Raw genomic sequence first — 14,538 nt, 5'->3', positions numbered from 1 at the left:
GAAAAGTACAAATATCGGTTACGTCAGAATAGACTCACTGAAGGATTCTCAGTTAACTCATTCTGCAGGGAAACTAGGTGCTTGTAAAAATCAAATGGTGCAGTTTACATATAAATACGGGCGGTGTTCCTGGAGTACCATGCCCAGCGGCGCCTGGCGGGGGTGGAGGTTTACAATAACGACAGCGGAGGCTCTGCGCGAAGGTGGGTGGAGGTCTGTATTCTGTTTGATCAAAATAAATAATAAAAGACATAAAACATAAAGTGCGACAAATCCTGATTCTCCAGTGTGTACCGTCCGGGGCTCACAGAAAGCGCTCAAGTATTGGCAGGAATGTTCGGGGGTGATAAGTGCAGTTTGGGGGGGGGGACGTCACCCCCACATATCGGCGAGTAAGTAACACGTGCAGTTGTGCGTAATGACCCCTTCCCCGGTACAGACGAAGCAGGACATAGAAATCACCAGACACAATCCAGGTATCTTACAGAGCAAACTTCACCGTCCAGAGGCCCCGGCGCCGCACTCCTCCACTGTACAGCGCTGCTCAGTGGAGACTCAGCATCCAGAGGCCTCGGCACCGCACTCCTCCTCTGTGCAGTGCTGCCCAGTGGAGACTCAGCTTCTCAAGGCCCCGGCGCCGCACTCCTCTGTACAGTGCTGCTTAGTGGAGACTCAGCATCCAGAGGCCCTGGCCTCACACTCCTCCTCTGTACAGTGCTGTTTGTGGAGACTCAGCATCCAGAGGCCCTGGCCTCACACTCCTCCTCTGTATAGTGCTGTTCAGTGGAGACTCAGCGGCCAGAGGCCTTGGGGCCACACTCCTCCTCTGTACAGTGCTGCAGAGTGGAGACTCAGCGTCCAGAGGCCCCGGCGCCGCACTCCTCCTTTGTACAGCGCTGCTCAGTGGAGGTTCAGCGTCTGGAGGCCTCGGCGCCGCACTCCTCCTCTGTACAGTGGAGCTCCCCTGTAATATTGATGCCGGGGCACCGACCTTTCCCCCGCAGGGTCACCTGCCGATTGTTGATGGATACTTTACCTATTATTGTGTTTTTTGGTCCATTATATGTTGCAGCCATTCTGTAACAAAGGGGAGCAGTGGTCCCTCCACCTGCATTGTCCTCTGAAGTCTAAAAAGTCATTCTCATGCAGGATAGGGAGCAGTGATCCCTCTGTAGTACCGAGTACCCGGCACCCTCATCATCCCAACTGGGGGCAGCCCCTATTGCCCCCAGAATCCAGTGTGAGAAACATCCATCCCTTCCCCCTTTCCATTCAGCGCAGCCTCCAGCCGAGGCGCACTGCGGGGCAACCACCAGCAGGTGGAGGAGCCGAGGCGCAGTGCGGGGCAGCCTCCAGCAGGTGGAGGAGCCGAGGCGCAGTACAGTGTAACCTCCAGCAGGTGGAGCAGGAATTCTTCCATGCCCATTCTGTACAATTTTGGCATCTGAAATCACACAATACCCAGCCCCTATTGCTGGACTGTAAGGCTATGTTCACATATTGCGATTTTGCTGCTTTTTTGTCGTGTTTTTTTGGCTGTGTTGTTGGTGTCATTTGTCTACAGTACACGTTGAAATAAAGTTAGCTTAATTCACACAAAAGCAACAAAAACGCAACAAACGCGGAAGGTGTGAACACAGCCTTACACTGATCATAAACACAATTCAGCTTTTTTCCCATTAAATTAACACCTGACCTGAAATTCTAATATTACAAAAAAAAGCGTGCTCCTGCCGTAAGTAAGTGCCCCCCCTGCCGTGGCGGATCACCTCCGTGTATCCGGACCGGCACTGGGCTCCAGTGTATATACTGACAGTAACGTGTAAACTCGCTCACCGGCCCCCGCAGCTGCCCTTACAATCACAGGGGGTCCCGGGCGAGTGCAGAAGTCCAGAGTGTGAAATGTATAAATAATAATTAAAAGACCGAAAATAAAAAAATGTAAACATAAAAATGTGCTGGAGCGGGAACATCCGGCCAAACAATACCATGGCCAGGATGGAACGTTAGCCTGAAGTACCTTAATCCCACCCTTTTCCCTTTGGGTCCTTTATCCATCCACGTGGGCAGGGCTTGGACCCGCTACCTGTCTGCGTGGACAGGACCTGGGCACACTTCCTGTCTGTTTTGGCAGGGACAGGGCTCACTTCCTGTCTGCATGGACAGAGCACGCTTCCTGTCTGCATGGACAGTGTTTGTGCTCACTTCCTGTCTGCGTGGACAGGGCCAGTTTCCTGTCTGTTTTGGCAGGGCCCGGGCTCACTTCCTGTCTGCGTGGACAGGGCCCGGGCTCGCTTCCTGTCTGCATGGACAGGGCTTGGGCTCGCTTCCTGTCTGCATGGACAGGGCTTGGGCTCGCTTCCTGTCTGCATGGACAGGGCTTGGGCTCGCTTCCTGTCTGCATAGACAGGGCTTGGGCTCGCTTCCTGTCTGCATGGACAGGGCTTGGGCTCGCTTCCTGTCTGCATGGACAGGGCTTGGGCTCGCTTCCTGTCTGCATGGACAGGGCTTGGGCTCGTTTCCTGTCTGCATGGACAGGGCTTGGCCTCACTTCCTGTCTGCACGGACAGGGCCCGTTTCCTGTCTGCACGGACAGGGCCCGTTTCCTGTCTGCACGGACAGGGCCCGTTTCCTGTCTGCACGGACAGGGCCCGTTTCCTGTCTGCACGGACAGGGCCCGTTTCCTGTCTGCACGGACAGGGCCCGGGCCCGTTTCCTGTCTGCATGGATAGGGCTTGGCCTCACTTCCTGTCTGCATGGACAGGGCCCGCTTCCTGTTTGCATGGACAGGGCCCACTTCATGTTCGCGTAGGCAGGGCTTACGGTCCCTATCCACAGACTGCTTGGCTCCCACTCCCTCCCGCCTGTTCCCGCCACACAAGCTTCATTTGGCCCAGTTACCCATGTCGGGCTGCGTTCAGCTCCATGCCACCACAGAGTCGGGTCTCCATAGGTTGAACCCCCATCTAGTGGAGACTATTTGGCTTGGGGGCTCACGTTGGCCCCTGATCCCCATATCCAGGATTTGGCTCCAGCACAGGCCTCTTGGTCCATTCCAGACTTTGTTGGCGCCCCCTTGTCTCCACAGATGGGAGGGGGCTGGGATAAGTCTTCTCTGACAAGGCCGGGGGCTGCGGGGGTCACTGGACCGGGTTCACCACCAGGACTTTGCATTGGCGCTTTGCAATTTTATCCAAAGACAGAGCGGCTCGCTCAGGGGGCAAATAGAGCGGCCGACCCAAGGGGGACCCCACGGGTGGAGTGATCGCACGTCGCTCCATCACACTGCCGGTCCTAGGGAGACACAAACAGGACAGAAGCCGTCACCAACTTCCCTGCTCAACTGCCAACTCCGCCCCTGCAGCCTCACACTTCCCAGGCGCGAGTTTATTGATAATATTGTGCATATACCAGATTTTGATCACTTCTTACTTCTTACAATTTTGCATTTTTCTAATTTCTTATTTATTGGAATAATTTTACATTTTGATTGATTGGACATGTGAACATGTGAATAGCAAATATTTGTTTTAATTTTGGATTTTATTCTTCAAATTTTTATATATTTTTTTTTTTTTTTTTTTTTTTTAAACTTTTTTACTGTATTTTTAACAATTTTATATTTTGACAAATTGGTATTTACACATCCGATTAAGTCCAAACATGTTTGGTTTATATAAATAAATTATTTTTTTTTCATTTATTTATATTTAGTTTTGTTTAATGGGGCATGATTCACTTTTTTTTTTTACAAATTATATAAATATTAAATTATAATTATATTTTATAAAATTATATTTTTTTTCCAGTTTTTTATTTTACTGTATTTTTTTTTAACCCTGCAAACAACCACTTTACACAGCAATGAAAATAAATAAAATAATAATAAGGCCGGTTTCACACATCCGGCTTTTCGCCGGTTTGCCGGATCCGGCGCTCTCCCATACAGACAATACAGTACAGTGACAGCGCTGTAACTTCCGGGTCACATGCGCCGGTCACATGACAGCACGTGACCGGCGCTTGTTGCGCTGTCACTGTACTGTAGTCACTGTATGGGACAACGCCGGATCCGGCAAACCGGCGAAAAGCCGGATGTGTGAAACCGGCCTAAGTTGCATATTGGCCTTCAGTACAGGGGTCTTCAGCAGACCCCAGAATGCCAGAGCACAGGTATGTTGGGACACAGCTATCCACGCGCCTGTAAATGCAGCTATCAGAGATCGGAAACTGCATTTAAATAGTTAACAGAAAAAAGTAAAATCTAGACGACAAACATTAAAGACGTATAACCTCATAATACATCCTGACAGGAAAGAGTTAAACATGTCCTTACTGATCATAGGAAACAATGTAACAGCGCCCCCCAGTGCTGGTGACCAGCAGCTCCTCCGCTCCCATAGACTTTACAGTGAACCTCTCTTCACTTGTCACTCCTGTTTCTCAGTTTCCCTCCTGAACAGATACACAGTGCCTACAAGTAGTATTCAACCCCCTGCAGATTGTACAGTGCCTACAAGTAGTATTCAACCCCCTGCAGATTTAGCAGGTTTGATAAGATGCAAATAAGTTGGAGCCTGCAAACTTCAAACAAGAGCAGGATTTATTAACAGATGCATAAATCTTACAAACCAACAAGTTATGTTCCTCAGTTAAATTTTAATGAATTTTCAACATAAAAGTGTGGGTCAATTATTATTCAACCCCTAGGCTTAATATTTTATGGAATAACCCTTGTTTGCAATTACAGCTAATAATCGTCTTTTATAAGACCTGATCAGGCCGGCACAGGTCTCTGGAGTTATCTTGGCCCACTCCTCCATGCAGATCTTCTCCAAGTTATCTACGGTTCTTTGGGTGTCTCATGTGGACTTTAATCTTGAGCTCCTTCCACAAGTTTTCAATTGGGTTAAGGTCAGGAGACTGACTAGGCCACTGCAACACCTTGATTTTTTCCCTCTTGAACCAGGCCTTGGTTTTCTTGGCTGTGTGCTTTGGGACGTTGTCTTGTTGGAAGATGAAATGACGACCCATCTTAAGATCCTTGATGGAGGAGCGGAGGTTCTTGGCCAAAATCTCCAGGTAGGCCGTGCTATCCATCTTCCCATGGATGCGGACCAGATGGCCAGGCCCCTTGGCTGAGAAACAGCCCCACAGCATGATGCTGCCACCACCATGCTTGACTGTAGGGATGGTATTCTTGGGGTCGTATGCAGTGCCATCCAGTCTCCAAACGTCACGTGTGTGGTTGGCACCAAAGATCTCGATCTTGGTCTCGTCAGACCAGAGAACCTTGAACCAGTCTGTCTCAGAGTCCTCCAAGTGATCATGAGCAAACTGTAGACGAGCCTTGACATGACGCTTTGAAAGTAAAGGTACCTTACGGGCTCGTCTGGAACGGAGACCATTGCGGTGGAGTACGTTACTTATGGTATTGACTGAAACCAATGTCCCCACTGCCATGAGATCTTCCCGGAGCTCCTTCCTTGTTGTCCTTGGGTTAGCCTTGACTCTTCGGACAAGCCTGGCCTCGGCACGGGTGGAAACTTTCAAAGGCTGTCCAGGCCGTGGAAGGCTAACAGTAGTTCCATAAGCCTTCCACTTCCGGATGATGCTCCCAACAGTGGAGACAGGTAGGCCCAACTCCTTGGAAAGGGTTTTGTACCCCTTGCCAGCCTTGTGACCCTCCACGATCTTGTCTCTGATGGCCTTGGAATGCTCCTTTGTCTTTCCCATGTTGACCAAGTATGAGTGCTGTTCACAAGTTTGGGGAGGGTCTTAATTAGTTAGAAAAGGCTGGAAAAAGAGATAATTAATCCAAACATGTGAAGCTCATTGTTCTTTGTGCCTGAAATACTTCTTAATACTTTAGGGGAACCAAACAGAATTCTGGTAGTTTGAGGGGTTGAATAATAAATGACCTCTGAATAAACTTTTCACAAATTAAAAAAAAAATAAAAAAAGAAATAACCTTTTTTGCTGCATTTCACACTTCCAGGCTGATCTACAGTCCAAATGTCACAATGCCAAGTTCATTCCGAATGTGTAAACCTCATAAATCTGCAGGGGGTTGAATACTACTTGTAGGCACTGTATATTGAATGTTCTGTCTCCCCCTCCGGACCGCCACACTATTTTCCCACGGATTTTTATTTATTTTTTTTTTTTTATATTTTCTAGTTATTTTCTACTTTTTTTTTTATAACCTCTGTCTCTGGGATAGCGCTTTTTTTTCTGTTAACCATGCGAGTTTAATTTTACATTTTGATTTATTGGACCTCCATAAACTCAATGGATGCATTTTTCATGAGCTGAGATGTAAGATTTTTTCTATGGGCACTAAAGGTCTTTTTCTCTCAAATATTGTTCACAAATTTGTCTAAACCTGTGTTAATGAGCATTTCTCCTTTTCCAAGATAAGCCATCCGCCTCACAGGTGTGACAGATCAAGATCCTTATTAGACAGCACGATTATTGCACAGGTGCGCCTTAGGCAGCACAATTATTGCACAGGTGTACCTTACCATGATTATTGCACAGGTGTGCCTTAGACAGCTCGATTATTGCACAGGTGCATCTACGATTATTGCGATTAATACTACTATAATTAGGCAGAACGATTATGGCACAGGTGCGCCTTAGGCAGCACTATTATTGCACAGGTGCGCCTTAGGCAGCACTATTATTGCACAGGTGCACCTTAGGCAGCACTATTATTGCACAGGTGCACCTTAGGCAGCACTATTATTGCACAGGTGCGCCTTAGGCAGCACTATTATTGCACAGGTGCGCCTTAGGCAGCACTATTATTGCACAGGTGCGCCTTAGGCAGCACTATTATTGCACAGGTGCGCCTTAGGCAGCACTATTATTGCACAGGTGCGCCTTAGGCAGCACTATTATTGCACAGGTGCGCCTTAGGCAGCACTATTATTGCACAGGTGCACCTTAGGCAGCACTATTATTGCACAGGTGCGCCTTAGGCAGCACTATTATTGCACAGGTGCGCCTTAGGCAGCACTATTATTGCACAGGTGCGCCTTAGGCATGATTATTGCTCAGGTGTGCTTTAGGCTGGCCACAATAAGACGCCACTCTAAAATGTGCCGTTTTATCACAGCACATTACCACAGATGTTGCAGGTTTTGAGGGAGTGCACATCTGGCTGCTGACTGCAGGAATGTCCTCGAGAGCTGTTGTCCATGAATTGAATCTTCATTTCTCTACCGTACGCTGTCTCCAAAGGCGTTTCAGAGAATTTGGCAGTAAATTCAACCAACCTCACAACCACAGACCACGTGTAACCGCCCCAGCCCAACCTCTACATCCAGCATCTTCACCTCCAAGATCGCCTAAGACTGGCTATACGGACAGCAGCTGCAACAATCGGTGCAAAACCAAAGAATTCCTGCGCAAACTGTCAACAACGTCTCAGGGAAGTCTCCACCTGACTGCAGTTCATCGTCATAACCGACTTGAGTGGGCAAATGTTCATATTCGATGGGGTCTGGCACAAAGGAGAGGTGTTCTGCAAATTTTAGAGATGATTATTGCACAGGTGTAACTTAGGCTGGCCAGCCTAAGGCACACCTGTGCAATAATCACTACCTAATCAGCACCTTGATATGCCGCACCTGTGAGGTGGATGGATTATCTTGGTGAAGGGTAAGCGCTCACTTCACAGGTTTAGACAAATTTGTGACTGATTTTGAGAGTCTTAGATCTTTGAGTTCAGCTCCTGAAAAAGGGGGAAATGGGAGCAACAAGAAAAGGGTTTCTATTTCAGCTCAGTGTATATGATATATCTGTGTACAGGGTCAGTCCTCTCACAATAGAGACCGGTCCACCTGGATATATACCATTATAGTCTCTCCTACCTGATGAGCTGCCCACGAGGAGGCTGCTGGTGAGAGAAGGACTGTGACCTCCCGAGAGCGCCCCCTAGCTGCTGTCGCTCCAGGTCCCTCAGGGCCGGGCTGCTGGGACTACTTCTGCGTGAGACGGGACGAGCGTCCGGAGGAGCCTGAGACACGCTGGCCGTGAACTGCAGCTTCAGCTTCATGTGCTGCGAGAGCTGAGATCGGAGAGAAGGGAGTGGTAAGCGTCAGCGGCGTCACCCTCCTACGCCCCAGTGTCAGCCTCCCGCGCCCCAGCGTCACCCTCCCGCGCCCCAGCGTCAGCGGCGTCACCCTCCCGCGCCCCAGCGTCAGCACCCTCCCGCGCCCCAGCGTCAGCACCCTCCCGCGCCCCAGCGTCAGCGGCGTCACCCTCCCGCGCCCCAGCGTCAGCGGCGTCACCCTCCCGCGCCCCAGCGTCAGCGGCGTCACCCTCCCGCGCCCCAGCGTCAGCGGCGTCACCCTCCCGCGCCCCAGCGTCAGCCTCCTGTGCCCCAGCGTCAGCGGCGTCACCCTCCCGCGCCCCAGCGTCACCCTCCTGTATGTACCCTTCGGTTCTCACCTCGAACAGCCCGGCCTTTAGCGCCATGAATGTGACCCCGATGGTGACGGAGCTTCCTTTCCGACAGAACCCCAAGCTATTTATCGGGGTGTAACACACGACGGCCTCCTGCGCTGCCTGCGTGACACGCCGCTCCTCCTCTGACAGACATCGAGCTGTGGGGAGAGGATGAGGAGTGTTACATGAGGCCCCTCCCCCGGACCACCCGCTCTCCAGGCCCTGTATAACACTCACCAATCGCTGCCATGTTGGTATCGGGGGTCCAGACCAGTCGCACAGCGAGGAAGTCCTGCAGGTCGTTCAGCAGCGTGTATGTGACCCTGAACGGGGTGTGCGTCTGTACCGGGGAGTCACAGCGCGCCGTCATCACGAACCGCGGCCTCTCCAGACGAATACTGGGCAGCCTGGAAGGCACGAGGCAATGAGGACGGACATCACCAAGTGCTGGCGCCATCTACAGGCCCCGTCGACAGCTGCACGGACTCACCGGTAATGGGTGTAGATCCCAGAGGTGAACGGCAGCTTTGGGGTGGACCAGTGGATAATAGCGATGAGAGGAACCTCCAGACCCTGAGGGAAAGGAGATCGTGACGGACCGGGGATGGGGGGGCGCAGCGGAGAACACAACCATCCACACACAGCAAGCAGAGGTCCTGAACATGGCAGGGAAGGGCATCAGCTCACCTCTTTGGCGTCCTCAGGGGGGCGCTCTCCTGTCTGCAGCTGGAATAGGAAGTTGTGCTCCTCCAGGGAGCAGAGCATGCTGGGTAACTGGGAGGAGCAGCTGTGCAGGCGCAGGAAGGCGGCCATGCTGACGTCTCCAGACTGGTGACTGCAGGGAGGGAAGAGGACACGTTACTGGTGTGAGGGGCGGCCGAGCGGCAGAGGGGGCCCACCGCGCGGCAGAGGGGGCCCAACGCGTGCCCGAGCGGCAGAGGGGGCCCACCGCGCGCCCGATAGGCAGAGGGCACCGCGCGCCCGTGCGGCACAGGGGGTGCGGCTCAGCATCTTACCACACGTTGTCCACAAGCAGCACGGAGCCATCGGGCATCACGGGCAGGTAACTGGCATTAAAGTTGGGGAGGATCCGCACGTCCCGAATACAGAGCTCGTCCTGAGAGGAGGTGTTCAGCACTGCGGGGGAGAGAGGCGGGTGAGGTGGGGTGTACGGCCGGGGGGCACTCACCTCCGCGGTCCCCGTGTCTTCATCATCTCACCTTTCAGAGCTGTGAGGTGTTTCCCAGATATGTTGATCTGACGGCACCTGAGGGTGGGAGGTGGGAGCACGGTGAGGAGGGTACTCACTGCGAGAGAGAAGAGCGGTCAGTACAGAGGAAGGAGGTGGGGGCCTACGGTGGGGGGGCCCAGACACGGGAGCAGGAAGGTGGGACGACCGGACAAGAAAGGGGGAGAATGGGTGGACCAGACACAAGAGGAGGAGTAATGTGTGGAGGGACAGGACACGGAAGGAGGAAGATTGGGGGGGGAATAGAAACGAGAGGCCGACGCAGGGCGGGGGAAACGGAGAGGCCGACGGAGGGCGGGGAAACGGAGAGGCCGACGGAGGGCGGGGAAACGGAGAGGCCGACGGAGGGCGGGGAAACGGAGAGGCCGACGGAGGGCGGGGAAACGGAGAGGCCGACGGAGGGCGGGGAAACGGAGAGGCCGACGGAGGGCGGGGAAACGGAGAGGACGACGGAGGGCGGGGAAACGGAGAGGACGACGGAGGGCGGGGAAACGGAGAGGCCGACGGAGGGCGGGGAAACGGAGAGGCCGACGGAGGGCGGGGAAACGGAGAGGCCGACGGAGGGCGGGGAAACGGAGAGGCCGACGGAGGGCGGGGAAACGGAGAGGCCGACGGAGGGCGGGGAAACGGAGAGGCCGACGGAGGGCGGGGAAACGGAGAGGACGACGGAGACGGGTTAAATCAGACACGAGAAAAGGATGGTGGGGGGACCAGACATGGAAGGAGGAATATGCAGGGGACCAAAGGAGGAAGGTGAGGAGGAAAAAAAAAAAAAATCAGACAAGACAGGAAGAGCATGGGGGACAAACGAGAGGATGAAGGGAAGGAGCGGGAATATCTGACACGAGAGGAGGAAGGGGATCTGGCATGAGAGAAGGAGGTGGGTGAGACCGGACACAGTTGGAAGGTGTTTAGGTGTTTTGGGGTTGTTGTTTTTTTAGTTTTTTTTTTGGGGGGGGGGGAGGCACCTGATAAGCAAAACCCAGTTCTAGCATTCTTGGAGGGGTATACATAATGGATTTTCTTTTATATGTTTAAACGTTTTGAGTTTCTTGTAGGCGTCTTATGAGCTTCTGCAGCATCTAAGCTGTGTATTATGAGCTTCTGCAGCATCTAAGCTGTGTATTATGAGGTTCTGCAGCAGCTGAGGTGCACAGATCACCACTGCAGAATGCCACTTATGACCACCCTTAAAGTGGAGATCTCAGAAGCCCCTCAGCCCTCTGGACCCTCACTATTCACCTTGAGCCTTGAACGTCGCCTGCTCCTCCTTAAAGATTTGACCTGGGGTGGAGTTCAGCAGCAGGGAGCGATATCCGAGGGTCCTCACCTGAGACTGGTCAGAATCCCTCCTCCACACGGTGACCACAATCTGGGAAAGAGGGAGGAAAAGGAAAGAGGCGGACGTGAGACGAGGCCTGTACAGGAACCCCATCCCCCGACAGTAAGAAGAGCGAGACCGACGGTAGAGCAAAACTGAGGAGGACTGCACAGCTGCTAAAGGGGGGTCATATATTTATGTCATATTATACCGCCTCTATCGCCACAGGCCGTCCGCCTCCCCCCGGGACACCCGGCCGCCCGCTTCCCCCCGGGACAGCTGGAGTTCTCATAGTGCAGAGATGCAGTGTAAAGCAGAGGGGACACATCAGCAGAAGCTGAACTTTAGACGCCCACAGGGGGAGCGGCCGCTGCCATCCATCACTTACCTTCGCTTTGACTGTGGTGGGCGGCAGGCGATCTAGAGACACGGAGAGGGGGAAAATGACCTCATCACAGGAGACCACGGGGTCAGTGACCGGAGTCTGCAAGAAATAAGGAGAAGGGGTGACAACTGACAGGAGCAGAACCGGCAGGAGGACCGGTGACGAGATGGCGTCAGGGTGACATGAGTGCGCTCTGCAAGAAGACAAATGATGGAGGTCAGGAGACATGGGAGGAGGCGAGGGGACACGAGGCGATGGACGGGAGATCAGGGACTGCAGGACCGCAACTAAGGAGCAGCCTGAAGAGGGAAAGGTGACAAAGTCTGACTGGTGGGAGACGCCGGGATCAGAGGAGATGTGATCAGGTGACGGGGGTCAGGCATCAGGTAGGCAGGGGTGACAGGGGTCAGGCAGGTGACAGGGGTCAGGCAGGTGTTGGGTAGGCAGATGACAGGCTGGTGACAGGTAGTCAAGTGGTGACAAGGGTCGGACAGATATTGGGTAATTGGGTGGGTGACACGGGGCAGGCAGGTGATGGGTAGTTAGATGGCCAATGAGGGTCAGGCAGGTGATGGGTAGTCGATGAGGGCACGAAGGTGACGAGGGTTGGTGTTGGGCTCAGGCAGATGTTGGGGGTCAGGAGTTGGGTCCACCCTGCCAGTCCTCCCCCCTCCTACCTTCTCCAGTGCTACCCCTCCCGTACTCCTACCGTAGTCTGTCCCCCGATCCTCACCCCCTTCCCCGGTCCTCCCCCTCCCTCGGTCCTCCTACCTTCCCCGGCGCTCTCCCTCCCATTCTGCTACCTTCCCCGATGCTCCCCCTCCCGTCCTCCTACCGTCTGTCCCCCGATCCTCAACCCCTTAACTCCTACCTTCTGTTCCCGGTGCTCCCCATTCCCCTGTCCTCACCCTCCCGTTCTGTCCCCCCCCCCTCGGTCCCCCTCCTTCCCCAATCCAACCCCCTTCCCCAGGTCCTACCCCCCCTACCTTCCCCAGGTCCTCCTCCCTTCCCCAGGTCCTCTTCCCTTCCCCAGGTCCTCTTCCCTTCCCCAGGTCCTCTTCCCTTCCCCAGGTCCTCTTCCCTTCCCCAGGTCCTCTTCCCTTCCCCAGGTCCTCACCCCTTCCCCAGGTCCTCACCCCTTCCCCAGGTCCTACCCCCCCCTACCTTCCCCAGGTCCTACCCCCCCCCTACCTTCCCCAGGTCCTACCCCCCCCCCCCCCTACCTTCCCCAGGTCCTACCCCCCCCCCCCTACCTTCCCCAGGTCCTACCCCCCCTACCTTCCCCAGGTCCTACCCCCCCCTACCTTCCCCAGGTCCTACCCCCCCCTACCTTCCCCAGGTCCTACCCCCCCCTACCTTCCCCAGGTCCTACCCACCCTCTTCCCTTCCCCAGGTCCTCTTCCCTTCCCCAGTTCCTCTTCCCTTCCCCAGGTCCTCCTCCCTTCCCCAGGTCCTACCCACCCTCTTCCCTTCCCCAGGTCCTCACCCCTTCCCCGGTCCTCACCCCCGCGCCGGTCCCCGCTGTCCGCTGCCGGCTGAGGATGGCTCTGCAGCCCCGGTAGGCTCCTCCGTGCTCCGCGCTTTCCTCCTCCTCCTCCCCCGGACACACACTGGCCAGAGCGGACAGAGAAGAGGCCAGCGGGGCCCAGGAGCAGCGCTCAGACCCCGGGCTCTCCGCAGCGCCGTCCCCGCGGCAGCAGGCCTCCGACCCCGCCCTGTCCTGCCCGGCCTCCCCGGCACTCCGGAGCCGCAGCACGAGCAGGAAGCGCAGCGTCTCCCCCAGGTAGAGGTGGTTGCGGCGGGGGAGGGAGCGGTACCGGCCCGGGAGGTCCGCCGGTGACACGGGGCATGCCGGGAAGATCATGGAATAATCGCACTGCGACTCCATGATGAGATCCCGGCAGGGGAGAGCAAGCGAGCGCCGACAGAGGGCGCCCGACCCGCGGCAGTGCGCAGGCGCGCGGAGCTGGGACGACAGAGTAACCTAGCAACAGGCAGGAGCAGCCGCAAACCGAGGCGGAGACCTAGCAACAGGCAGGCCGGGCCTAACAACGGATACTGAGGAGGCAGGTAACCTAGCAACCACGCTCAGAGTGACCGTATCATAGCAACCAGCAGAATAGAAAGACCCTCATCACTTCCCAGTGCACCCAGTGCTGTGTAATACCTGACTGGTACAAGTCCAGGATTGTGCATATACTGTGTATACCCCATATATATACAGCACTCAGCATAAATGAGTACACCCCTCATCAATAACTACTACATCCAATATTGTGTACGACCTCCATGATGGTTAAGGACAGCAATAAGTCTTCTAGGCCTGGAACGGACAAGTGGGCGACATATTACACCTCCATCTTTCTCCATCATCACAGCGAGCTCTTCTAGATCCCGGACCCTGGATGGCGAGTGATGACCACTTGTCTCCTCAGAATCCCCCATAGTTAGGGTCAGATCAGGAGACGCTCAGACACTGAATCACTTTCACCCAGTTCTTCTTCAGAAATCCAGCAGCGGCCTTAAATGGGAGTTTTGGATCATTGTCATGTTGGAAAAATGCACATCTACCAAGCGCACAGAGGGATGGCGGCATCTTCTCTATCACTATAGAGCAGAACATCTGTGACTTCATGATACCATCAATGACATGTAGCCCCCGACACCAGCAGCGCTAATGGAGCCCAAAATAAAGACACCGGCACCATCAGGTCTTATTGTAAGCCCCATGCATTCAGAAAAATGAGTTTAGAAAAATGTATGGTGGACTAAGCAAGACAGCCTGAGGGCAGGGGGCAATGCTGAGGAGACGGCCTGAGGGCAGGGGGCAATGCTGAGGAGACGGCCTGAGGGCAGAGGGCAATGCTGAGGAGACGGCCTGAGGGCAGGGGCAATGCTGAGGAGACGGCCTGAGGGCAGGGGGCAATGCTGAGGAGACAGCCTGAGGGCAGAGGGCAATGCTGAGGAGACGGCCTGAGGGCAGGGGCAATGCTGAGGAGACGGCCTGAGGGCAGGGGCAATGCTGAGGAGACGGCCTGAGGGCAGGGGCAATGCTGAGGAGACAGCCTGAGGGCAGAGGGCAATGCTGAGGAGACGGCCTGAGGGCAGGGGCAATGCTGAGGAGACAGC

At 54.4% G+C, this 14,538-nt stretch overlaps 1 protein-coding gene across 2 annotated transcripts; it reads right to left on the bottom strand.

Annotated features, from left to right (window-relative positions):
* Positions 1 to 200: 200 nt before the first annotated feature.
* Positions 201 to 13,345, bottom strand: TRAPPC14 (trafficking protein particle complex subunit 14). Of its 2 annotated transcripts, none has more exons than XM_075346677.1 (11): positions 12,896 to 13,345; positions 11,413 to 11,508; positions 10,946 to 11,075; positions 9,675 to 9,761; positions 9,471 to 9,591; positions 9,142 to 9,289; positions 8,945 to 9,027; positions 8,692 to 8,861; positions 8,458 to 8,612; positions 7,878 to 8,074; positions 201 to 3,294 (listed from the first exon to the last, which is right to left on the bottom strand). In XM_075346677.1, exons 1-11 carry the CDS (start codon positions 13,295 to 13,297, stop codon positions 3,141 to 3,143), a joined length of 1,743 nt encoding a protein of 580 aa, XP_075202792.1. In that variant the 5' UTR covers positions 13,298 to 13,345; the 3' UTR covers positions 201 to 3,140. The 2 variants fall into 2 exon arrangements, with proteins under 2 accessions (XP_075202792.1, XP_075202793.1); XM_075346678.1 differs by having other exon boundaries at positions 12,914 to 13,345.
* Between the last annotated feature and the right edge of the window lie 1,193 nt (positions 13,346 to 14,538).

Source organism: Anomaloglossus baeobatrachus, chromosome 4 (assembly GCF_048569485.1).
Source record: "Anomaloglossus baeobatrachus isolate aAnoBae1 chromosome 4, aAnoBae1.hap1, whole genome shotgun sequence".
Lineage (NCBI taxonomy): Eukaryota > Metazoa > Chordata > Amphibia > Anura > Aromobatidae > Anomaloglossus > Anomaloglossus baeobatrachus.
The sequence above is the reverse complement of the archived record's forward strand: the minus strand, read 5'-3'. Positions and strand labels throughout refer to the sequence as shown.